We start from the raw sequence: 25,696 nt of genomic DNA on the forward strand, positions 1-25,696 counted from the left end.
TCGTAAATGAGCGTAAATCAGACAAAAATATATTTTAGGTGAAGAGGTGAGATCTCACCTCTTTTCTCACCTCTTGAATTTTGTATAAAAGATATGATTTCAGGGATTTTTTTTACGAAGTGTCAAAGTTCTCTTCGTCAAAAAAATACAGTTATATCATGAAATTTGGTCATTTTACTCAGCAAAAATATATTTTAGGTGAAGAGGTGAGATCTCACCTGTTTTCTCACCTCTTTTTCACAAGCGTCTTACATGAATTGTACGATGTATATTTGAAATCCTAAACAGTTTTGTAGCTTCTATTTCTTCTGTCAGTATGTCAAAAGTTTTAACAATGCCGAATGTTTCTTTATATTTCTTCTTGACGTCAGATAGAAGGAAATCGTCAGCAGTTGGATAGTTTTTGTTTAGAAATGTCAACATGTCCATTTTATCTTCTGCTGGTTTCTCTGCTTCTTTCTTTAAGTCAGCATAGTCGTTTCGCATACGTTCTATCTCTTTGACGGAGTAGTTATATTTCCTCATTGCTGCTTTACATTTTGAACATTGTGGGTTCATTTTAGCATTGTACATTGAAATTTGACCTGCTAGAACAACTAAGGCGTCAATGGTTTTCTTTAACTCAAAAGTTGCTGGTTTTATCTGTTCGTTCCATACTTTACCTCTTTTATCTTTATCTCTTATCTGCCATACACATTTTGCAACTAACGAAACAAAGTTGTCGTAGGTCTTAAATTCTTCAGATTTATATATGTCAGAAACATTTTTATATACCATATCGCAGTCTTTGTCCATGACTTTGTGGTTGCAATGAAATCCAAGAAACTCATAGTTTGCCTTACGTATGAACTTCTTTGGTTTCTACTGAGTCAGTTGCTTTGACTTCTATTTCATCGAATTCAGGAATAGTAAGCTTTTGTTGTTGTATTTCAGGAAGTTTAGGTAGATGGTCAATAATATCCTGCATTTCATAAAGATATTCTTCATTTGTTTCATCTTTCGCACTACAGTCTAAATCTCCTTGGAGAAGTTCTTGCTTTATCTTCTGGATTTCTGTTTCGAAAGTATATATGAAGAAGGAATGAAGCTTTTCATCTCTACTAACATTGAAGTTGGGTTCATGACTAACGAGTTTGGTGAAGTTGTTGCTAACATGTTCTTACAATAAAAATAAAAAATATTTTTTTAAAAAACTAACTTTTTTTATTTCGGGAAAATTCATGAAAATTCAAGAGGTGAGAAAAGAGGTGAAAAAAGAGGTGAGATCTCACCTCTTCACCTAAAATATATTTTTGCTGAGTAAAATGAGTTTTGGTTGAAAAAACAGGTGGAGCCAAAAGTGGCTCGACCTCAAAACAAGCATTTTGTGAAGAATATACCACCCGCCGGAATTCCGGCGGGTGCTTTTTATACAAAACATTGACGATGAAATCATGACAAAACATGTACGAAGAAGTCTATCTCCTGTGTTGTTGTCTAAATGTCATGTTGTCACACTTTTTCAGAGAAGTTTAAATTACCTGGTGACCTGGTGACCTGGTGACGTAGTGACACCTAAAAACCATCTAACCTAAAATATATTTTTGCCGAATTCAATAAAAAGAAATGGTTCATTTACTCACAATATTTTTGTACAAAACGACCCCAAACTTTTAACCTCTCTTCTGCAGCTTCTAATGAAACTTTAGCGAGTTCATATTCTCTAAATTCTCTCTTTAAATCTTCTTGTTCCCATTGGTCTAGTTCGTATGGAGAGTCTCTATAACCAGAACATATCTCATGTTCATGTTCTATTTGTTTTTCGCGCATTTTTCTAACTTCTTGTTCGAACAAGGGTTTAGCATTCTCTGCTGTATCTTCAAGTTCTTCTTCATCTAATTTCTCATGAACTTTCTTGTCTATGGAGTCCAGAATTTTTCCAACTGCTATGCAATATTTTGGAGAAGCCCACATTGCTATATAGTTTACAAGTCTTGGGTCTACATACGTTCCTCTAACCTGTTTGATTTCATCGGGAATTCCTGCATGAACTTTGTATAAAAAGCAACCGCCGGAATTCCGGCGGTTGGTATATTCTTCACAAAATGCCTTAAAATACTCTTCCCAGGACTTATTTTCCAACAACTTTCTAAAGTCTTTCCTAAACTGCTGACACATATTTGTTACATTTATATAACCATCCTTGTCTCTACGTAAGACTTCAATACCGTTGTAAGTGCCTTTTGTGAATGTTTCGCCATTAGATTTGTTCGTGAACGTTTTTGCTTCGACTGTCATTTCAGTTCTTACAATAAAAATAAAAAATATTTTTTTGGGTGGTACGTCGGACATTCGTTTGTGGCTTAACCGTCGGACATTCGTTTGTGGCTTAACCGTCGGACCACAACGATAAAAATCTCATTTTAACTCACTTTTTTTCTATCTTAAGGAAATTCATGAAAATTCAAGAGGGTGAAAAAACAGGTGAGAAAACAGGTGAGATCTCACCTCTTCACCTAAAATATATTTTTCAATACTTTTTCAGCACTTTTCCGTAGTTGTATATGAAAGACAATTCGAGATAAAAGTCATAGTACAATGGTATTATATGCTGCAGACCATTTGTTGTGAACCAAACTTGAAAGTCAGAGAAACTGTTACTAGGTGGTTCGTAGAATTTAGAAGCAAAGTCATAAAAGTCCTTACCGATACACAGAAAACTGTTGTTGCTTGAACTGAAACTTGCATGACACATGACATTTTGAGGGTCAAACACGTTTCTATAAACTGTCAAATCTGCTGGTGGAAGTATAAATTTAAATGGACCATCTGGTGGTAATGGTTCGTTCTGGTTTAGTAACCGAAGAAATTGTGCCCAAGAACGTTTGTCTACTCCCCAATATAAAAACTCTGTATCTCTTGGAGGGTTAATTTCAATCTTTTGAAATGAAACTGTGGAGTTCATCTTGTCGTATTCTAGCTTCAGATAGTATGTTCCATTTAGTAAAGAGTCGTATTTTTCTTGAAATTCCCAGTAGTATTTGTTTATTTGAGTTTGAAAGTCATTTAGAGTTTTTTCAAGACTTTCGTCTGAACGAATTGTAAAGATTTTCATTTCGTCAAATTTTTCTATTAGACCATCAGAACCTTTATACTGACCGTGAAAATATACTGCGAACATAAACGCGTTAGTTCTATTTGAAAACAAAACTCTTCTAAATCCTATTGCCTTTGCATCTGAAGGACTTTGAAGCCAACGAATTGGATAGTCAAACCTGTAAGCTCCGGATGAAATTTCTTCATCTGAAATATTTCTACCAGCGTTTGTAAAGATATAGTCTAACGGTTTTGTATCTGCTACTTTTGTTCTTTGTTTTTCAACCTGAAGCATTTAATATATGTAAAAATATACTGTTTTAAAAACGTTTTAAAATGGTATGCCATATAGCTTCTTGAATTTGTTAAGAAGTATTTTAACGCATTTTCCATCTGTATCTCTAGTGTTTACATAAGCATAGCCTTCCTTAGTAAAATATACTCGTAATTTCCTATAGTTTACGCCGGTATAAAAGTAGAAAGAGTCTTGTTCTTCGCTATAGTAGTAAAACTCAAACGTATGCTTACCATAGTCTGTAATTTCAATTGTTTCATCTTCTAGTTCGTCGACAAATTCGAATACAATATCTCCAAATTTGCCTTTGTTCTTACTGTTTTCAGAACAAGTGACCCAACGTAAGTTTTCAAGTCTATTGTCGTTTCTTATACGGTTTATATGGTCTACAAAAGGTAAATTGTTAGGATTCAGTATAAAATGAGTTGCAATGACAATATGTTTAAAATAGTTTTTTCCACTCATATTCATAGTAGCATATCCGTCATTTCGCTCCCATTCGCTTAAAACTCTTTTTGTCTTTTTGTTTCTGACTTCAAATGACTCACAACAGTGAATTTCATATTTCTCATCTAACAAACAAGTTTCCCAACGGTCTTCTCCAACAAACTCAGCGTACATTTCAAATAAAATAAAAAAATATTTTTTTGAAAAAATTTTGTTTTAAATGGTATGCCATTTCATATTTCTCATCTAACAAACAAGTTTCCCAACGGTCTTCTCCAACAAACTCAGCGTACATTTTTATAAAAATAAAAAAATGTTTTTTCCTTTACTTTACATAACCACCTGCTGCCATAAGTCTTTGACGCCAACCCATACCAGCTAATGAAGGTTGACTTGGTTTAGTATTGAAACTAACCTTTGGTTTTGGTTTATCTTCAGTTTTTGGTTTTTCTTCTTCTATTGGTTTTTCATCACTTTTCGGTTCATTTGACTTTACCTCACTTGCAGGAACAGTTGTGTCGTCAACATCTTCATAAATATCATATGCCATCTGTTTCTGTTTTCCTTTCAACTTTTTGTGTTTGTTGTAAAGTTTAGAATATTTCGACTCTAAGTCAATGAGATGTTCTATAATGAACTGTTGGTCAGTGAAGTAAACTTTTCCATCTGTTGTCTCGAAAGCTCCTTCAGACTTCAATATTTTATTTGTGAGAGTCTGTTTCTTTTTTGAGATACTAGCCGTTCCATTTTTATGAAAAGTGACTTTGTAGTTAGAGTTTGTATTTCCAGACCTGGCACTTTCTATTATTGAATTTTTCTCTTCATCTGTAAGTTCTTTGACAGGTTTTGACAATGGTTCTGAACTTTTTGTTTGTGGTGTCAAATCTACCGTTTCAACTTCTTCGGTCATTTCATCTCAGTAAAAAATTTTAGTTTGGTTTGTTTTCAACTGGTTGTTGAGGTTTTTTAAGTCGGTCTAAAACTTCCTGAGGTATAGGAAGAACTTGACAAACACGTTGTGTAACTGCTGGAAGCCGACAAATCCATCTTGAACCCATTTGTCTCAATGCTGTATTGTTCATTTCATCTCAGTAAAAAACTTTACATTCCCCACGTTTGAGGCGGTTGAGGTTGGTTGTTGTTTACCCACTGTTGTGCATGGTTATATCCTCTGTTAAAGAATCTTTCACCTTGGTCCATATAGTGCCCTGCTTGGTTATAGTAGTCATTTGCTTTGTTATAGTAGTTTCCTGCTTGTCTTCCTACATTGTCCATCCATCCTTGAACTTTTCCTCTTGTTTCAGGATTTGGAATAAGATTTGCTGCATCTCGTGCTACCTCCCAACCTTTCTGTACAGTTTGTATAATAGGTTGTGCTTTCTCTTTCAGTATACCTAATGTACTCAAAATCTTCCTTCCAATTCCAAATGCACCTCTGGCTATTGTTCCCACTGCGGGCAAAAATCTAGATGCGACTCCTGCTAATGCGCCAAATAAACCCATTTCTTATGGGTTAAAAATGACGAATTCAAACAAGGACCCCTATGTTTCTAAAGCGACAAAGAAAGCACTCATGGTAAAAATCTTTAGTTCAACACCAAATGCTTGGTTTATGGATATCTTGGAAAACATTCCGAGGTATAGAGAAGATGGACCACCATATTGGCTAATATTTGTCGGTCAAAACACAAGATACTGTGAAGCCATACCATTATGGTCCAAAAATATTTTAGATGTGAAAACTGCTTTGACAATATTCGTTGACAAATACCATCCAACAAAACTGACATCTGACTGTGAAAGTTCTTTCAAATCAGACGATATTAAAAACTATCTGCGTTCAAAAAATGTAAACCAATATTTCATTGTCGACCAAAACCATTCTGCTCTTGGTGTCATTGACAGTTGTATAAAAATCTTAAGAGACTTAAACCAACCACAAGGTGGTGAAGCAAATGAAATGTCATATGACGACAAATATAGACACTTCTCCATGGCAAAGATGAGACAAGTTTTAAATATTTACAATAGCCGTAAACAAAAAGGTTTGGGAAACCACTCCCCCGAAGAAATGAAAAACAACCCCGACTTAGAGAAAGACTATATATTTAATAGTTTAGTCAAAAGAGACAAACAAGAAAGAATGCCGGGCTTCAAACTTCAGAAAGGTGACAAAGTAAAAATAGAAATACCTAAACGCGACCCATATGAAAATACTATTGACTATGACAACAATGGGAACCCGACAGGTACTCACATTCGTGTTCGTAAAATAGAAGAAAGTATACAAGAGAATATTATGAAGTTTTAGGCAAACATGGCAAAATGTACAGACTGCAAGCAGAAGATAAAACTACTATTGTCAGACCTCGTTTCAAACTTGTCAAAGTTCAAGGTGGTATACTTTCAAAGACAGTTCCTAACAAATATAAGACAACTCCTGACGAATATGCTAAAGAAGTTGAAAATGACGACTAAGCATTTCTATACCATGCGTAAACTGTCATGTAAGGTGGCATGTAGTCTTTACTTTGTCCCGTTGTTTGTGTATATCCTGAAACGAGATGTGAATGGTCTCCTCCTCCCTGAGTGTCACTCCAGTAACAATTTATAGCAAACTCAACGTCGTCTTTAACATCATATCCTTTACCTTTTGTCATTCTTGACCATTCCCAATATCTATGCTTATGCCAACCTTCTCGAGATGTACTTAAATCTATGTAGTGACTATGCGCAGGTAAGTTTTCACCTGAAATCGTTTTACTTCCACCTGTTTCCTTTGAAGAGTTTGCACAATACAAAAACCTGTCGACTATTTGAGTCCAAGTTCCAAAACCAAGTACTACTTCTGGTCTGGTAGAGTTCATTGAAACATATAATGAGCCAACCGGGTAAATAAGATTCGGCAAAATTTGTTTAAGCACATTGAGTTCCTGTCTTAGATGTATAATACTATTGTCATTAGACATCAAAGTATCTACAAGACTTGTTGCCGGTGGTATTGTTGGACCTTTACTTGGCAAGGTTGTGTTTAGTGTAATATCATCTGCTGTAAAAGTTGTAAAACTTGTATGTGTATGTCCAACGTCACTTTTACTGTTTAAGGTTTCTTGTAAGTTTGTAATATTTGCAATGGTATGTGTATGTCCAACGTCACTTTTACTGTTTAAGGTTTCTTGTAAGTTTGTAATATTTGCAATGGTATGTGTATGTCCAACGTCACTTTTACTGTTTAAGGTTTCTTGTAAGTTTGTAATATTTGCAATGGTATGTGTATGTCCAACGTCACTTTTCCTGTTTAAGGTTTCTTGTAAGTTTGTAATATCAGATATAGAATGTGTATGAGTCTTTTTAGAATATTCGTTTTCAGCTCTTGTCACTTCACTTGACATTTTATTGTCAACATATGTTTTGTCTGCTAGTTCAGGATGAGTATGTTCTTTTGTTGCATAAGCTTTGTTAGCTCTTTCTTTTTCTTTTGCTATTGCATCGTCTACATATGTTTTGTCAGCTTTGTTGTCAACATCTGCTTTCAAAAGAAGTTCATCTATAGGTTTCTCGTTTAAAGTTCCTTTTGTTGGATTTACACAGACAGTATGGTTCTTATTGTCTTGAAATAGAAACTCATCTGTCATTGGGTTTAATGTCAGTTTTAAGTTTCCTTCTTTCAATGACTCAGATATCTTAGAATAGTTTGAAAAGTTTGTTGTGTTCTTATTTAGAGCTTGTATAATGAGTTGTCGGTTGTGTTTTATTTCTCTCATAGACGCTGTTTCTTTCGACATTTTTATTCTAGATAAAATATGCTTTCAATAGAAAAAGAAAATTCAAGAGTTGCTACAACTAAACCATTAGATGAACTTTTTACCAATGTCGGTCAAAAGTTTGAGACAGAGACCGTAAAGCATGAAGGCTATCGTTTTGACTACCCATTGAGATGGCTAAGAGACCCATCCGTCACAAAAGCTGTTGGCTTTCGTAGAATGAAGTTCATTTCAGAAGCCATACATGGTTTCCCATTTACGGTCGGTTTTGAAGTTCGATACTATAACAAAGAAAAACGTACGTATGAGAAATTTGTACAGGGAAAACTTTTACAAGTTAGTTTGCTTGTAAACTTAGAAACAACTCTTCAAGCTTTTCAAGAAAAAATAAACGATATCTATCTCGAATATGCAAAACAGTACAACATTGACGAAGGAGAGTACCATCTCGATATTTTATATGACAGGAAAAATGCAACTGTTAAAATCAATAGAATAGAAGACCTTGGAGAAGACGTTTATATTTCTACAAAATATAACAACTTGGCATGGTATAGGTTTTTGAGGATGTTAAATCAGCCTGCAGAATATCCAGTACACCCGAACTTTTATGAAGTCGAAAACCCTAATGGAACATATGAAAATGTTTTCGACCAAGATGCTATTATAGTTCATGCTTCATTTTCTGGTGCACAAAACTCTTTTTTATGCTTGGCAAATGACTTTTACGAAAAACCTACAAAGCTATATGAACCACCGAGTGGAAGTATTTCAGACTTTCAAGTATGGTTTACAACAGATGGAAGAAAGAGAATAGTTCCATTATACCATGCGTTTTACTTAGAACTTAGTTTCATATACAACTACTATCGAACGGTAAAAATATAATCTTTTAATACGGTTGAGGTGTTGGATTTGGTTGCCAACTAGACTGTGGTGCAGGTTCAGGCTGTTGTATAACAGGAGCTTGTTCTTCTGGTTCAGGGTCTTTAGGTATAATACCAACGAACTGACCTACTCTTTTACCAATATTTTTGACTCCGTTCCAAATTCCTCTTCCGACAGATTTTATTCCATTCCATATACCTCTTCCAACATTTCGAAAGAAGTTTCCTATTCTTCCAAAGAAACCCATTTTACTATATGTAAAAATCTAATGTCCGCCTAGTCTCTTACGTTTCCTTCTGAGTTCCATTGCATTCTTTAACTGGAGCTCATACATTCTATTTCTCCTCTGGTAGAAAACATACTCTGGGTCAACTCCTGTGTTCGCGTCATCTGCATAGAGTTGTTTATATCCCACTTCAGGGTTTGTATAAAACTCTTTCCATCTCATATTTGCATACCATGGTGGCAAACCTAACGCAGCGTCATTTGACATGGCAGTTTGCATTTGTACATCTGTTGGCACTTGACCATAGTTTGCCATTGCAGTTTGTATTCTAACTTCATTTGGAATATTCTCTGGGTTTGGTTGTCCAGGTTGCTGTGCATTCGCTAAGTTCTGTGCGTCCATTTAATATTAGATAAAAATATCTCTTACGAGTACATATGCTGAACATTTGCAGGCAGTGGTTCATCTTCATATTCTCTATATCTTTCTGCCACGTCAAATAAGTAAATGACACAATGGAAAAAACCTAAAACAAGTAGTCCTATTTCAAACCACATTTAGTTACCAATAAAATTTCTTTGTTGTGACACTTTTTCCGGTTTATAGGACCTCTCTCATATTCTATCTTATCATATCTAAACTCATAGTCATGTATATCCTCTAACCATCTCATAACGGTTTCCAAACCACTTTTATCGGATGTAAAGTAAAAGCATGGATGGTTATGTAAAACGTCTAAAGTTTCTAAAGAGTCTCTCAAAGTCCAGTCTACTTGATATTGAAAATCATATGTGTTATAGAACGGCGGGTCTACTATAAAGAAAACATTTTCCTTGTTTTTATATTTTTCATACAACTCTGTCCAATGACATCTCACAAACTCTATACCCTCAGTATATTTTTCTATGTTCTCTTTGAAAACCTTTGTATAGTTAAGATATAAAACGTTTGACATAAGTGTTTCAATGTCATGAACTCTTATAGAACCACTATACAATAGTCTAGAAGATATACTATCCCAGTCAATATACTCTGCTTTTTTCAAAACCTCTCTGACAGTATTTTTCTTATCTAATGGTATACGTTCCATCTTACCTATAGGTATCTTTTCTTTTAACTCTTTCAATATTTTGTTTGTGTCTGGTATATGTTTGAGACGGTTCATATAGTTGTCGAAGTCATTGCATATAATCTTTGAGTCAGGAAATACAGTATGGCACAAGTGGGATATATAGAAACTTCCACCGAACAAATCTACAAATGTTAGACCATTCGGTAGTTTCTTAAGTTCTCTCAATAGAATATCTTTACATCTACTCTTATTTCCAAAGAAGGGTAACGGTGGTTTTGTAAAATTCATTTATATATAATAATAAAAATGTTTTTTCCTGAAAAGTGACAGAAAAGTGACAAAACATCTTCGGGGCTAGAGGGCACGAAGTGCCTGGAAGCCCCAATACTTTTTTTTTTACAATTTATAATTTTCATTTGTCCTATGAATTTGATTAGCTTCATTTAAAGAAATTTAATTATTTGTATTTATTTTTCGTTAACATACGGAAATAAATGAGATTGTTAGAAATAAATATGCAGATAATGATGACAATTTTAAATATTTCTAATGGTTGTAGATATAATTGATTTAAGCGTTAATTCTCCAAAGTTAGCATTATTATATCTTAATATATGAATTAAAAAGAAGATTAGGCTGTTTATGCCTTTATATATTAGATTTTGAGTGATAGTTAATGATGAGGAAGCCAAAATTGAATAATTGAGAGAGTTATCCATTCATCATTTATCTTCTTCATCATGCAACATCACTCAAAATGTTATATATAAAGTCATAAACAACATGTTTTACATCAAAATTCATATTTCGATTAATAAATTTTTATTGATTTTATTCATATATTAACACATAAATCATTTATACCGAACATGAATAGAAGTATAGTGATATAATAATCTTTATTTAACATTAATTTCTAATAATTTCATATATTTCTGTTAGAAAATAAATGAAAATTATAAATTATGATGTAAAACGTTAATCATGCCTTTATGTATCATGTTTTGAGTGATGTTTCATGAAGAAGAAAAAAAATTGAATTATTGAGAAAGTTATCCATTCATCATTTCAAAGTTTTGTATTAATTGAGATGTTTACAAAATGATTTATTAGAAATCAACGTATTTCATTTTGATTGATTTTATTAAAGTGATCGAATATGATATAGAGATGTCATTTTTATGAACTTTGGTTGAAAATTGTTGATGGGATTCAAAATTGACAAAGACGATTGGCCGGATAATTGTTATAGAAAAAAATTTTTTATCGTGTATGAAAATAAAACATATAAATCGTTTGTATGTTGTGTGTTATATCTATGTAAAAATCATATTTTCATTCAATTGATATTCATTCAAAAAATTTTAGTCACATCATCTTTCATTTTTCAACAATGAGTTTCGATAAACCATTCGTCAACATTCACTCACTGATCTCACTGAACGGCAAGATGGTTGGTCCATATTGGAACACAGAAAACGGCAAAGCATCTATGAGTGACTATGAGTGGACATCAGCAAGCTACAATATCGATGCATGGCTTTGGGGAAGGAAGACATTCGACGCAGTCCTCCCATCGACAGAGAACCCACCTGTCAATCCTGACGAAAAAGAATGCCCAGATGGCGACTACTACGCTGTCACAGATGCGAAAGCATACGTCGTCGGAATCGATCCATCAGGAAAGCTCCCATGGGACAGAAACACGATCAAGTTCAACGAGCGCCCTGAAGCACACGTGATCGAGATTTTGACTGAGAAGGCGTCACCGCAGTACAAGAACTTGCTCAGAAGACTCAACGTTTCTTACATCGTCGCAGGCAAGGAAGACGTCGACTGGAAGACAGTCATGTCAAAGCTTAAGAAAGACTTCCACATCAACGTCCTCTCAGTCGAAGGCGGAGGAATGATCAACTGGAGCGTTTTGAAAGCTAAGATCGTTGATGAAGTCAGCCTCCTATTGTCTGCAACAGCAGACGCAACGAACAGCGTTTCGCTATTCGAAGCAAATCCCTATATGATGAACACTGACCCTGTAGAATTCACACCCAAATCGATAGAGAAGATAAACTCGAACGGAATATGGATAAAATACACTCCAAAATACTAATGAATATAAATAAAATTATCATTTTCTTTTTTAATTTACTCACATAATTTTAAAAATAAGGTTAATATCAAAAGCGGTTGTTTTGAATATTCTTTTTCAAAAATTTGGTTGTTAATGAAACCTATGGGAATAATAACAGAATCTTATTGTCGGTTAAAGATGTTACAAATTTTGTTCTTCATGTTGATTGTGAAACCATTTATGGTACTTCAGAGAAAGAAGTTTGTACCGAATATGCTTTCAAAGAAAGCGCAAATACATTATCATCTATTACATTTCCGAAAGGATCAAAGCTTACAACAATCGGTGATTGTGCATTCTCACAATGTTCAAAATTACCCTCAATTGATTTTTCCAATTGCGAATTATTGACTGTTATTGGGATATATGCATTTGCAAATTGCATTAGTTTATCAAATGTTATCCTTCCATCCAATTTGGAGATAATTCCAACAAAATGTTTTATTTCTTGTTCCATCAAATCCATAAATATCCCGAATAAAGTTAAGATAATTGGTGAAAGTAGTTCTGCATACAATTGGCAACTAAAATCAGTTACAATTACAGATTATTCTGACTTACAAAAAATCGAAGCTGGCTCATTTTATGGAGCTATCATAGAGACAATATTTATTCCAAAAGGTGTTTCATCCTTAGCTGGAAATGCTTTTGAAACTTCTAAAACATTAAGAACGATTGTTGGAAATCCATCAAATCCATACTATTCTATAATGGATGGAGTTTTGTATGTAATGCATGAAAAATAGCGTGACTTCACTTTTGACAGTTTACAAATGTAAAGTGTTGCATCCTTAAAAACTTGGAAATATATACATTCATGAATTATCTTGTATATTAATTGAAAATCCATAAAACCCTAACAATATTTTTTCTTAAAAAAAACTATAAAATTATAAATAAAATTAATCGTTAAATAAAAATATTTGATATTAGAATTTTATTGGAAAAATAAAAAACTTAATATTTTAAAGAAATACTTAAATACTTGAATGTTTTAACTTTTACATTATCATATAGACTCTCAAATTATTGATTGGAAACGGTTTGAGGGTTATCAATTTAAAAAAATTGTGAGTTTTTTAGATTTTTGGCAATGTTAAACGGTTAATTTTTTCTCAAAAAAAATTATTTCGAATTTCCGAAATTTTTGACATTTTGGCTGAGAACTATGGTCTGCGAGGTACATAGATAGAATCAGTACCTCGCAGACTATAGTTCTCTATATGGCGCCGAAAATTTTTGGTGAAATGTCGTCGCATTTCACCAAAAATTTTCGGCGCCATAGGAAGAATTGGAGGGTGTGAGATACTATTACATGCTATAGTACTCACACCCTCCAACTCCCAATCAAAATCGCATAAAATTTGCTACTTATCTTCAGATTACCTCCCATTATAAAATATATCATTGCTATCTCATCGTCCTATACTTCCACCCTATTGTATTTAAAAATATAAAATTTTTTGATAATATATTTTTATATCTTGAATTTTCAAACAATATATTCACAGATAATATAATGGGAAATCTATCTCAACCTAGCCTTAAAGTACCAAACTCCTGCTTGCATTCTCACTCACAAATATTAAACATCCATCTCCACAAAACTAAATTCTTCACAATTTTTTTAAAATTGAGAACATAAAAAACGTATGCATTCAATAATTTAAGATACTAACAAATATTAAAAACTTCAAAATATCAGATATTAACGTTTTTCAATTAAAAAAATATCATTTTGCTTTTCAATTCGAACATAAATCTTAAATATTTTTAATTAATATCTGATTTACAGCATTATTATCCATTTATAAATCTGACAAATAAATGACAAAACCATCAGAAACAATGTCAGTTTTTGTCAAAAGTGAAGTCACGCTATTTTTCATGCACAACAGCTTTCGCAAAAACACAGCTCAAATCAGTAATCATTCCTGATTCTGTTACATTTATGAGCAATGGTGTATTTTCCAGATGCTATCATTTGAATGAAATTACAATTGGTTCTGGAATATCAGCCATTCCTGTATACGCATTTAATATAGCAAATATTACAAGTATTACAATACCAGAGAATGTTATATCTGTTGGAGCACATGCGTTTGAAGGATGTCCATATTTGAAAGATGTTATATTACCTTCTAAAATATCAAATCTAGGAGGTTCGTGTTTCCCAACGAGTGTAAACATCACATTCCCAAGTACTGCAAAACTTTCTATCGATGATCAGAAGATTTTGTATAATCTCGATAAAACTATATTGATTATGTGTCTTGAAAAACTGACTTCATATGTTATACCTAGTAGTGTTGAGACCATTCGAGCAGAAGCGTTCAAATCGATGAAAGATCTCACAAAGATTGAATTTCGATCAGGTTCTACACTTAAAACTATCGAATCACTAACATTTTCTGAATGCATAAAGCTTTCATCTATTGAGATTCCTAACTCAATTAGTTATTTTGGTGAGAGTGCATTTTCATCATGCACATCTCTCAAATCAGTTTTCTTTGGCAGCAAACTGACGCGGATTTCAACGAGATGTTTCGAAAACTGTGTCAATCTCGAGATTATTAGTTTCAGTCGATGTGATGGTAGTGCAACAATTGATTCATACTCGTTCAGTGGTTGTTCACACCTCAAAACATTTACATTGAGCGAAGGCATTGTTAGTATTGACATGCGGTGTTTCAATGATTGTATCTTGCTAGAGAGTATCAATATTCCATCAACTCTTAAATATATTGGTATTTATGCTTTCTCTAACACAAAGATATCCACTGTCACATTTGCATCACACAGTTCAATGGTCAATCTTAGTCAGTACTCATTCAGCCAGTGCACTTCTCTTCGAGAAATTGTTAACATGCCAGACAGTATCATGAACATTGGCTCAAACTCCTTTGAGTCTTCCAAGATATCATCTTTTACTGTTCCTATTTCTACAGAAACTATAGATAACTATGCATTCCGTAGGTGCTCTTTAATGGAGACATTCACAATTCCACCAAGATGCTCTCTCAAGAAAATAGGTAACTTTATTTTCGAAGGATGCGTATCGCTGAGCAAGATTGAATGTGTTGACAGCGATTTCTTTGTTATCGACAATGGTGCCCTCTTTGACAAGAACAGGAGCAAGTTAATCTGCTTCCCTCCAGCTTCATTAATTAAATTCTTTTGTTTCTCACAGAATGTCCGAACTATTTCATCGAGTGCATTCTACGGCTGCAAGCGACTTGTTGGAATCATGATCCCAGATGACTCCATTGAAAGCATTGGGCATTCTGCTTTTGCATACTGCACATCCCTCAAGTACATTAATATTCCTATCTGCGTGAAGAGTATTGATCAGTCAGTCTTTACCGGATGCACGAATCTTAACTGCGGTGTTACTGTTGAGAATCAGAACATATCATTCAAGCAATCTCTTGTTGAAACAAGCGGCCTTAGTCCCACATCTATGAAAGACTGTGGTTTGATTACATGCAAGAATGCTAATACTTATAGACCTGTCAAAAATTCTTATCTTTATGTATTTATTTTAATGTAGATCTATTTCATACATACATCTTAAAAAGTTATATGGCCGCAAAACAACAATTCTTAAGTGAGTAAATTAAAAAAGAAAATGATAATTTTATTTATATTCATTAGTATTTTGGAGTGTATTTTATCCATATTCCGTTCGAGTTTATCTTCTCTATCGATTTGGGTGTGAATTCTACAGGGTCAGTGTTCATCATATAGGGATTTGCTTCGAATAGCGAAACGCTGTTCGTTGCGTCTGCTGTTGCAGACAATAGGAGGCTGACTTCATCAACGATCTTAGCTTTCAAAACGCTCCAGTTGATCATTCCTCCGCCTTCGACTGAGAGGACGTTGATGTGGAAGTCTTTCTTAAGCTTTGACATGACTGTCTTCCAGTCGACGTCTTCCTTGCCTGCGACGATGTAAGAAACGTTGAGTCTTCTGAGCAAGTTCTTGTACTGCGGTGACGCCTTCTCAGTCAAAATCTCGATCACGTGTGCTTCAGGGCGCTCGTTGAACTTGATCGTGTTTCTGTCCCATGGGAGCTTTCCTGATGGATCGATTCCGACGACGTATGCTTTCGCATCTGTGACAGCGTAGTAGTCGCCATCTGGGCATTCTTTTTTGTCAGGATTGACAGGTGGGTTCTCTGTCGATGGGAGGACTGCGTCGAATGTCTTCCTTCCCCAAAGCCATGCATCGATATTGTAGCTTGCTGATGTCCACTCATAGTCACTCATAGATGCTTTGCCGTTTTCTGTGTTCCAATATGGACCAACCATCTTGCCGTTCAGTGAGATCAGTGAGTGAATGTTGACGAATGGTTTATCGAAACTCATTGTTGAAAAATGAAAGATGATGTGACTAAAATTTTTTGAATGAATATCAATTGAATGAAAATATGATTTTTACATAGATATAACATACAACATACAAACGATTTATATGTTTTATTTTCATACACGATATAATTTTTTATTTTATTTTATTTTTCTTTTTCTTTTTATTTTTCTTTGACAATTATTCAGCCAATCGTCTTTGTCAATTTTGAATCCCATCAACAATTTTTCAGTCGAAGTTCATGAAAATGATATGTATATATCATATTCGATCACTTTGATAAAATCAATCAAAATGAAATACGTTGATTTCTGATAAATCATTTTGTAAACATCTCAATTAATACAAAACTTTGAAATGATGAATGGATAACTCTCTCAATTATTCAATTTTGGCTTCCTCATCATTAACTATCACTCAAAATCTAATATATAAAGGCATAAACAGCCTAATCTTCTTTTTAATTCATATATTAAGATATAATAATGCTAACTTTGGAGAATTAACGCTTAAATCAATTATATCTACAACCATTAGAAATATTTAAAATTGTCATCATTATCTGCATATTTATTTCTAACAATCTCATTTATTTCCGTATGTTAACGAAAAATAAATACAAATAATTAAATTTCTTTAAATGAAGCTAATCAAATTCATAGGACAAATGAAAATTATAAATTGTTGTATATGGATTTATATTATTGATATTTTGAAATGTTAATTTTGAGAAATATATCTTAAAACATGAATTATGAAGAAATGTATGTATATTATGTCTCAAATTATAATATTTTGAGTGGTGTTGCATGATGAGGAAGCCAAAATTGAATAATTGAGAGAGTTATCCATTCATCATTTCAAAGTTTTGTATTAATTGAGATGTTTACAAAATGATTTATCAGAAATCAACGTATTTCATTTTGATTGATTTTATCAAAGTGATCGAATATGATATATACATATCATTTTCATGAACTTCGACTGAAAAATTGTTGATGGGATTCAAAATTGACAAAGACGATTGGCCGGATAATTGTTATAAAAAAATTTTTTATCGTGTATGAAAATAAAACATATAAATCGTTTGTATGTTGTATGTTATATCTATGTAAAAATCATATTTTCATTCAATTGATATTCATTCAAAAAATTTTAGTCACATCATCTTTCATTTTTCAACAATGAGTTTCGATAAACCATTCGTCAACATTCACTCACTGATCTCACTGAACGGCAAGATGGTTGGTCCATATTGGAACACAGAAAACGGCAAAGCATCTATGAGTGACTATGAGTGGACATCAGCAAGCTACAATATCGATGCATGGCTTTGGGGAAGGAAGACATTCGACGCAGTCCTCCCATCGACAGAGAACCCACCTGTCAATCCTGACGAAAAAGAATGCCCAGATGGCGACTACTACGCTGTCACAGATGCGAAAGCATACGTCGTCGGAATCGATCCATCAGGAAAGCTCCCATGGGACAGAAACACGATCAAGTTCAACGAGCGCCCTGAAGCACACGTGATCGAGATTTTGACTGAGAAGGCGTCACCGCAGTACAAGAACTTGCTCAGAAGACTCAACGTTTCTTACATCGTCGCAGGCAAGGAAGACGTCGACTGGAAGACAGTCATGTCAAAGCTTAAGAAAGACTTCCACATCAACGTCCTCTCAGTCGAAGGCGGAGAGGATGATCAACTGGAGCGTTTTGAAAGCTAAGATCGTTGATGAAGTCAGCCTCCTATTGTCTGCAACAGCAGACGCAACGAACAGCGTTTCGCTATTCGAAGCAAATCCCTATATGATGAACACTGACCCTGTAGAATTCACACCCAAATCGATAGAGAAGATAAACTCGAACGGAATATGGATAAAATACACTCCAAAATACTAATGAATATAAATAAAATTATCATTTTCTTTTTTAATTTACTCACTTAAGAATTGTTGTTTTGCGGCCATATAACTTTTTAAGATGTATGTATGAAATAGATCTACATTAAAATAAATACATAAAGATAAGAATTTTTGACAGGTCTATAAGTATTAGCATTCTTGCATGTAATCAAACCACAGTCTTTCATAGATGTGGGACTAAGGCCGCTTGTTTCAACAAGAGATTGCTTGAATGATATGTTCTGATTCTCAACAGTAACACCGCAGTTAAGATTCGTGCATCCGGTAAAGACTGACTGATCAATACTCTTCACGCAGATAGGAATATTAATGTACTTGAGGGATGTGCAGTATGCAAAAGCAGAATGCCCAATGCTTTCAATGGAGTCATCTGGGATCATGATTCCAACAAGTCGCTTGCAGCCGTAGAATGCACTCGATGAAATAGTTCGGACATTCTGTGAGAAACAAAAGAATTTAATTAATGAAGCTGGAGGGAAGCAGATTAACTTGCTCCTGTTCTTGTCAAAGAGGGCACCATTGTCGATAACAAAGAAATCGCTGTCAACACATTCAATCTTGCTCAGCGATACGCATCCTTCGAAAATAAAGTTACCTATTTTCTTGAGAGAGCATCTTGGTGGAATTGTGAATGTCTCCATTAAAGAGCACCTACGGAATGCATAGTTATCTATAGTTTCTGTAGAAATAGGAACAGTAAAAGATGATATCTTGGAAGACTCAAAGGAGTTTGAGCCAATGTTCATGATACTGTCTGGCATGTTAACAATTTCTCGAAGAGAAGTGCACTGGCTGAATGAGTACTGACTAAGATTGACCATTGAACTGTGTGATGCAAATGTGACAGTGGATATCTTTGTGTTAGAGAAAGCATAAATACCAATATATTTAAGAGTTGATGGAATATTGATACTCTCTAGCAAGATACAATCATTGAAACACCGCATGTCAATACTAACAATGCCTTCGCTCAATGTAAATGTTTTGAGGTGTGAACAACCACTGAACGAGTATGAATCAATTGTTGCACTACCATCACATCGACTGAAACTAATAATCTCGAGATTGACACAGTTTTCGAAACATCTCGTTGAAATCCGCGTCAGTTTGCTGCCAAAGAAAACTGATTTGAGAGATGTGCATGATGAAAATGCACTCTCACCAAAATAACTAATTGAGTTAGGAATCTCAATAGATGAAAGCTTTATGCATTCAGAAAATGTTAGTGATTCGATAGTTTTAAGTGTAGAACCTGATCGAAATTCAATCTTTGTGAGATCTTTCATCGATTTGAACGCTTCTGCTCGAATGGTCTCAACACTACTAGGTATAACATATGAAGTCAGTTTTTCAAGACACATAATCAATATAGTTTTATCGAGATTATACAAAATCTTCTGATCATCGATAGAAAGTTTTGCAGTACTTGGGAATGTGATGTTTACACTCGTTGGGAAACACGAACCTCCTAGATTTGATATTTTAGAAGGTAATATAACATCTTTCAAATATGGACATCCTTCAAACGCATGTGCTCCAACAGATATAACATTCTCTGGTATTGTAATACTTGTAATATTTGCTATATTAAATGCGTATACAGGAATGGCTGATATTCCAGAGCCAATTGTAATTTCATTCAAATGATAGCTTCTGGAAAATACACCATCGCTCATAAATGTAACAGAATCAGGAATTACTACTGATTTGAGCCGTGTTGTTGCAAAAGACCAACCATTCAATATTTGCAAATTTGGAGGAAATTTAACTGTTTCAATCAGAGAATCAATGAATGCACAGAATTCTATTGTGGTTACTGAATTTGGAATTTCAAATGAAGTACTATGATTTGCAGGAAATTTCACAAGAATTGTCTTATCGAAACTATATAAAACTCCATCCATTATAGAATAGTATGGATTTGATGGATTTCCAACAATCGTTCTTAATGTTTTAGAAGTTTCAAAAGCATTTCCAGCTAAGGATGAAACACCTTTTGGAATAAATATTGTCTCTATGATAGTTGCATAAAATGAGCCAGCTTCGATTTTTTGTAAGTCAGAATAATCTGTAATTGTAACTGATTTTGGTTGCCAATTGTATGCAGAACTACTTTCACCAATTATCTTAACTTTATTCGGGATATTTATGGATTTGATGGAACAAGAAATAAAACATTTTGTTGGAATTATCTCCAAATTGGATGGAAGGATAACATTTGATAAACTAATGCAATTTGCAAATGCATTTATCCCAATAACAGTCAATAATTCACAATTGGAAAAATCAATTGAGGGTAATTTTGAACATTGTGAGAATGCACAATCACCGATTGTTGTAAGCTTTGATCCTTTCGGAAATGTAATAGATGATAGTGTATTTGCGCTTTCTTTGAAAGCATATTCGGTACAAACTTCTTTCTCTGAAGTACCATAAATGGTTTCACAATCAACATGAAGAACAAAATTTGTAACATCTTTAACCGACAATAAGATTCTGTTATTATTCCCATAGGTTTCATTAACAACCAAATTTTTGAAAAAGAATATTCAAAACAACCGCTTTTGACATTAACCTTATTTTCATGACGAAATGAATTTTAAAATATAATAATTTTAAATAATAGAAAAAAAAAAGGTAGTGGGGCTTCCAGGCGCGTTGCGCCCTCTAGCCCTGAAGATGTTTAGTATAAATGAAGTTTTTATTCGGAGGGCTTCCAGGCGCGTTGCGCCCTCTAGCCCATAAAAAATTTCTGAGGACGAGCCAGCCGTTGACTTTTTTGTATAGCACTCAAAATAGTATAACTTTGTCCGGACAAGTAAGGGTCTATCATCGCTACAGGAAAAGTTACAGGCGTTCCAAGGAAGTATACTTTGAGAAGCCTTTTCTCCCTTATAGAATGAGATAGGACGGTTATTTTACAAAACTGACAACACTTTGACCGAGTAGTTTTTTGTGCTGAACAAATAGTGTCATATAAACATCTGTCAAAAGCCGCTTTTTAACTTCACTTAAAATGCCACGTAAGCTACGTAAGAATATACGTAAGAGGAAGGGAGCATTGAAACATCCAATAGTAAAACTGACACCACAACAACAGTTGCAACAACAAATGCTGAATGACCCCACTATGTTGCAACAAATGTCAAGCAATCCTATGCTTTTAAACCGAGTTGTTGGTGCACAGAGTGGAGGTTTAAGAGCGGCACTTTTAGCGAAAATGGCAGGCTATGGTGGAGCTGCAGACGGAACAGCTTATAACCCTCAAAGTCAAATGAATTTGAGTTCACTCAAAAATCAAATATCAGATGTCAAAAAGTCAAACATAGACATACAGAAGCAAATAAGTGAAAACGAAAAGAAACTAGAATATGACAGACACACAAAGAAACTCAATGAGTTAAACGTAGAGAAAAAGAAGAAAGAAGAACAACTGAAAGAACTAAGTACAGAGGAATATGCGAAAAAAGTGTCAGAAAAAGCAGCAGAAGTAGCAAAAATGGAACAAGATGTTATAAATTTGAAAAACCATACTACTCAATATAAAGTACTGAAAGATGAAGAAATAAAACAAAAAGCCCTGAAGACATATATGGATAGCGATGAGTATAAAAAAGAAGTTGAAGCAAATGTAAAGGCAGAAAAACTTTTACAGTTGCAAAACCAAACCGTACAGTATGAAAACTTAGCACAAGAAAGTAAAAATAACGACGCAGCCATGCAAAAGGCAATGAAAAGCGCAGAATATATAAAAGCTAACAATGACTGGTTAGATGCCCAAGCCAACGCTAAAGCAGCCCAACTTATAGGGTCAATAAGGACAAAAATACAAGCGGATGAAGACAGTTCAAATGAAGCTTTAATGAATGCTGACTTTAAGAACGCCTTCGAAGCTCTTCATAGTAAGGTGAAACTAGTGAACGACTTCTCATCTGGAAAGAAACTGAAGTCTGAAGGTTTCGACAAAGAGTTAAGAGAAGTAGCACAAAATATGACGAAAATAACAGATGCAGCAACGAGACAGGCAGTTCAAAGTGCCTATGACGCCGTTAGAGCAACTGTTGTGGAAAGTCAAGAAAAGAGTTACAACAGACCAAAACAGACCTAGTAAATGCTTTCTTAAAAACGAAAAGTCAGGTAGGACATTATGCTGCAGATGGAACATATGTGCCAGCTGGTGGAACTTATATACCAGCTGGTGGAACTTATATACTAGCTAGTGGAACCTATATACCACCAAACCCTCCAAGAGAAGCACCTGCACCAGGACTACCTAAAACATTTACATCGTCACATGGACACAGACACAGGCATGCACTAAAACCAGCACAACAACCACCTCCACAACCAGCACAGCAACCAACAGTTCAAAACCCTGCACAACAACCACCTCCACAACCAGCACAGCAACCAACAGTTCAAAATCCTGCACAACAACAACCACAAACAGAGCAAGGACATAAAAGAAGTAGAGAACAAGGAAACCAAGAATTCTTAAAAATGCTAAAGGAAGATTATGGTTACCCAAATACTCTTGACTTTAGTGACAGATATAAAGAAGCTATTAGAAAGTTCAAGGAAGGAAATACTGACCCGAACCTATTTAGCTTTATGGCTCAGCACCAAATGGGATATAATTTCAAACCTGGAAAATACAAACTCGCTAAGGAATATGATTTAATAGCATATCATCCAAATGACATGACTGAATTTACTCCGAGATATTTGGTGTCAGAGCTAAATGACAATTCAACTCTCTTCATGAAACGCGTAAAAAATAGAGACGGAACGAAAGAAGAAAGGTTTATGAGTCCGGATGACTTAGATAGGGAACTTGTTAAAAACGGTCTCGGAATATATGAAATGCCAGCAGATGAGGTACAAGAAACTCCACAGGAAGAAGTTCAGATACAACCAGACATGGAAGAAATAGTTCAGCAACAACAGCTAGAAGAGCCTGAAGGAAACGAACAAGTCCCTCCTTTGGAAACTAACTTCACAGAACTAGATGAAGATTTGGAACAGCCGAAAAATCTTGACCCTCAACAAGAGTATGAGGTGAATATGGAATCTTTCCAAGAGTCTAAGAAAAATTCGGCTGACATGGTAGAAGAATATCGAAAAATGTTTGCCGACATACAAAAGACTCCAACACCAGATGAAAATATTCAGCATAGAATGGAAGTACTGAAAGAAAATGTACGCAAATACAATAACCCTTTTTACTTACGACCATATAACGTTCAATCTTTGGCTGAACTCGGTGAAAATAAAAGGTTAAATTTCAACAAAACATATAGAAATGAAACATTGTTTAAAGTTCATTCAGAACCTAACCAATATGGAAACAAACCTACTTTTGTTTCTGCAGACTATGGAACTACAATGAGATGGGGTCATAAAGCTAACCCGGATAGGTGGTTCATAAACTTACAACCACAATTCCAAGAAGTTGTAGACGCAATGGAAGTGAATGGTGAACCAGATATAGCTGGTATTTTCAGCGCGGCTTTAATGCCATTGAAAGATATGAAACATGCAGATATTTTGGACCAGTATGAAATGAACATGGCTGATGGAAATATAACACCTGACGTTCTAGAACATTTATCTCAAAGAACTACACAGAACCATAAAGATGGTATATTTGGTGAAGAGTTTAGAAAGAAAGTTAGGGAGACAGAAGGAAGAGAACCTATTGTACATGACCTTGCAAACGAAAGTTACAAAATGTCATAAAAACTTACTTTGCAGACAATGAACCGAGAAGGGATGAATATTTAAGAAAACTCAAATGGACAGTACCAAATGAAATGTTAGTATTGAAAAACATGTTCCTTGACAAAATAAAACCAACTACAGAAATAAATGACGCAAGACTGAAAGATTGGGTAAAAGCTTTCCCATTCACAAAAGATATTATTGGTAACATGGAAAGAAAACCAGAATGGCTACAAAAACATATATTTGGAAACGAGCTTATTCCATATGGACAAGCTCTGTTTGAAGAGCTTGAACCGGAAACTCAGGAAAGAGTCATGCAAACAATAAGCGAAGACTCAAATACAAACTATGACAAAATCTTTCTAGGATATAGGTTACCTGAGATGGGCGACCAGAGCCCAAAGGCAAAAAGGACATGGGAAATTTACAACATACTAGGTGAACATGAGGCAAAGATGCAACAACTTGAAGCAGAGGCAAGTTACCAAAAGCGACACCAAAGAAGAAGAGAAGAGTAGAACAAAGTGAAAGTAGTGAAGAAGTAACTTCATCTAGTGAAAGTAGTGGCAATGAAGGAAAAAGAAGAGTTAAAAACTCAGCCAGGAAGAAAGTAAAGCTTGGTCCGAGTGGGTTTTATTATGACATATAAATCCAACTATTCTATATTTTTACCCATATGAAATGTACGCCGCTCAGAATATAACGCCAACAGTTTTGGATGCCATGAACGGAAATGTTTCCGAATGGTATAACGAATGCGACAATGCCATTAGAAGGTCAGAAATAGTTCCTGGAACTTACGAATATACAACTGCTGTTTCTTATGGAAACGTAGGTGAGTTTGGAGAAGGTTCTTCAACAACAGTAGATATTGCTTGCGACAGGTTTCATATTATTTCTATTGACAACTCATTCTTATACGTGGAACAAGACATTGAAATAAAACCTTCTGCCAAGTTGTCTGACAAGAAAGGTTGCAATGGAATTTTCTATGTCGGATACCAATATTGCTCCAGAAGTTTTCATGGGATATAAGATATATTCTAACTCTGACTTAGTTCAAACAGTAACATGGGCAAACTATGAATGGTTCGCTTTGAGAAACTCAGTACAACCACAAGCTAGAGAACAAACAGACCAGTATGCAACTATTGAGAAATAAGAAGACTTGACCCTAACGTTCCAGGAGTTTATGTTAACCTTTCTGGTTCAGATGGAACTGCTGCCACTAAAGTAAAACTGAAACTTAGAGTTCCTTTGTCATCTTTCCTCATCTTCAGGTTTTTAAGATACTTGCCAAACTGGGCAGGAAAAATTTCTATTGAACTTACTCCAAGCAAAAATAACTTAGTCATTGCACCAACACAAGACCCATTCACTATTACAGACGTAGAGGGAACAAATAAAACGTCATTCGCCGACTTTTGCAAAGACAAAGTTGACTTAGACTTTGGTTTCTCAAACTTCAACACTGAAGTAAACTATTATTCAATGCTGCTGGAACTGCTTGGGACCCAGTTAAGTTCACATGCGAAAAATTTGAATGCAAGAGAATAGAAAGCAGACTTGCAGTCTATATGTTGGACCCAGATATTTCAAATGCTTTAGCTGCCAAATATATTGCAGTTCCACTTATGTTCCCTATACACCAAATATCTGTCAAAGACTTTGCAGGTGAAGTTGGAAACCAAAGTGCTGACCCAGGTGCAAGAACAGATATTGCCTTAACAACTGCAATGAAACATGCAGATACTATGTTTGTACTGTTCAGACGAACTATA

The 25,696-nt window shown here is 34.6% G+C and overlaps 11 protein-coding genes and 4 pseudogenes across 15 annotated transcripts, besides 2 other annotated features; 8 read left to right on the top strand and 7 right to left on the bottom strand.

Moving 5' to 3' along the window:
• Positions 1–7,167: part of a mobile genetic element that runs on past the window's edge.
• Positions 297–1,155, bottom strand: TVAGG3_0276340 (annotated as a pseudogene). The gene has a single exon. A coding segment is annotated over exon 1 (859 nt).
• On the bottom strand, positions 2,510–3,094 carry TVAGG3_0276350 (uncharacterized protein; the record flags this gene model as incomplete). Its single annotated transcript, XM_051228713.1, has 1 exon — positions 2,510–3,094. The coding sequence occupies one exon, from the start codon at positions 3,092–3,094 to the stop codon at positions 2,510–2,512; it is 585 nt and encodes a 194-aa protein (XP_051098443.1).
• TVAGG3_0276360 (His-Me finger endonucleases family) lies at positions 3,407–3,991 on the bottom strand (the record flags this gene model as incomplete). Its single annotated transcript, XM_051228714.1, has 1 exon — positions 3,407–3,991. The coding sequence occupies one exon, from the start codon at positions 3,989–3,991 to the stop codon at positions 3,407–3,409; it is 585 nt and encodes a 194-aa protein (XP_051098444.1).
• TVAGG3_0276370 (uncharacterized protein) lies at positions 4,919–5,320 on the bottom strand (the record flags this gene model as incomplete). Its single annotated transcript, XM_051228715.1, has 1 exon — positions 4,919–5,320. One exon carries the CDS (start codon positions 5,318–5,320, stop codon positions 4,919–4,921), a length of 402 nt encoding a protein of 133 aa, XP_051098445.1.
• TVAGG3_0276380 lies at positions 5,337–6,295 on the top strand (annotated as a pseudogene). The gene has a single exon. A coding segment is annotated over exon 1 (959 nt).
• Positions 7,168–7,902: 735 nt separating the features above from the next.
• Positions 7,903–8,469, top strand: TVAGG3_0276390 (uncharacterized protein; the record flags this gene model as incomplete). Its single annotated transcript, XM_001293424.2, has 1 exon — positions 7,903–8,469. A coding segment is annotated over one exon (567 nt), but the record flags the coding sequence as incomplete, so codon positions are not given.
• Positions 8,470–8,473: 4 nt separating this feature from the next.
• Positions 8,474–8,716, bottom strand: TVAGG3_0276400 (serine threonine-protein phosphatase family; the record flags this gene model as incomplete). Its single annotated transcript, XM_001298475.1, has 1 exon — positions 8,474–8,716. The coding sequence occupies one exon, from the start codon at positions 8,714–8,716 to the stop codon at positions 8,474–8,476; it is 243 nt and encodes an 80-aa protein (XP_001298476.1).
• Positions 8,717–8,734: 18 nt separating this feature from the next.
• Positions 8,735–9,097, bottom strand: TVAGG3_0276410 (uncharacterized protein; the record flags this gene model as incomplete). The annotated part of the gene is made up of 1 exon (XM_001298474.1): positions 8,735–9,097. The coding sequence occupies one exon, from the start codon at positions 9,095–9,097 to the stop codon at positions 8,735–8,737; it is 363 nt and encodes a 120-aa protein (XP_001298475.1).
• Positions 9,098–11,160: 2,063 nt separating this feature from the next.
• On the top strand, positions 11,161–11,901 carry TVAGG3_0276420 (cupin domain-containing protein family; the record flags this gene model as incomplete). Its single annotated transcript, XM_001291230.2, has 1 exon — positions 11,161–11,877. One exon carries the CDS (start codon positions 11,161–11,163, stop codon positions 11,875–11,877), a length of 717 nt encoding a protein of 238 aa, XP_001291231.2.
• A 2,015-nt stretch (positions 11,902–13,916) lies between these two features.
• Positions 13,917–15,448, top strand: TVAGG3_0276430 (regulation of response to stimulus; the record flags this gene model as incomplete). Its single annotated transcript, XM_001287141.2, has 1 exon — positions 13,919–15,448. A coding segment is annotated over one exon (1,530 nt), but the record flags the coding sequence as incomplete, so codon positions are not given.
• Positions 15,449–15,548: 100 nt separating this feature from the next.
• On the bottom strand, positions 15,549–16,274 carry TVAGG3_0276440 (cupin domain-containing protein family; the record flags this gene model as incomplete). Its single annotated transcript, XM_001296866.1, has 1 exon — positions 15,549–16,265. The coding sequence occupies one exon, from the start codon at positions 16,263–16,265 to the stop codon at positions 15,549–15,551; it is 717 nt and encodes a 238-aa protein (XP_001296867.1).
• Positions 16,275–17,507: 1,233 nt separating this feature from the next.
• TVAGG3_0276450 (cupin domain-containing protein family) lies at positions 17,508–17,993 on the top strand (the record flags this gene model as incomplete). Its single annotated transcript, XM_001296867.2, has 1 exon — positions 17,508–17,993. One exon carries the CDS (start codon positions 17,508–17,510, stop codon positions 17,991–17,993), a length of 486 nt encoding a protein of 161 aa, XP_001296868.2.
• A 2,820-nt stretch (positions 17,994–20,813) lies between these two features.
• Positions 20,814–25,696: part of a mobile genetic element that runs on past the window's edge.
• Positions 21,208–21,520, top strand: TVAGG3_0276470 (protein of unknown function, DUF4106 family; the record flags this gene model as incomplete). The annotated part of the gene is made up of 1 exon (XM_001298472.2): positions 21,208–21,520. A coding segment is annotated over one exon (313 nt), but the record flags the coding sequence as incomplete, so codon positions are not given.
• TVAGG3_0276480 lies at positions 21,691–23,660 on the top strand (annotated as a pseudogene). The gene has a single exon. A coding segment is annotated over exon 1 (1,970 nt).
• On the top strand, positions 24,639–25,671 carry TVAGG3_0276490 (annotated as a pseudogene). Its single transcript has one exon. A coding segment is annotated over exon 1 (1,033 nt).

Source organism: Trichomonas vaginalis, chromosome V (assembly GCF_026262505.1).
Source record: "Trichomonas vaginalis G3 chromosome V, whole genome shotgun sequence".
NCBI classification, from domain to species: domain Eukaryota; phylum Parabasalia; order Trichomonadida; family Trichomonadidae; genus Trichomonas; species Trichomonas vaginalis.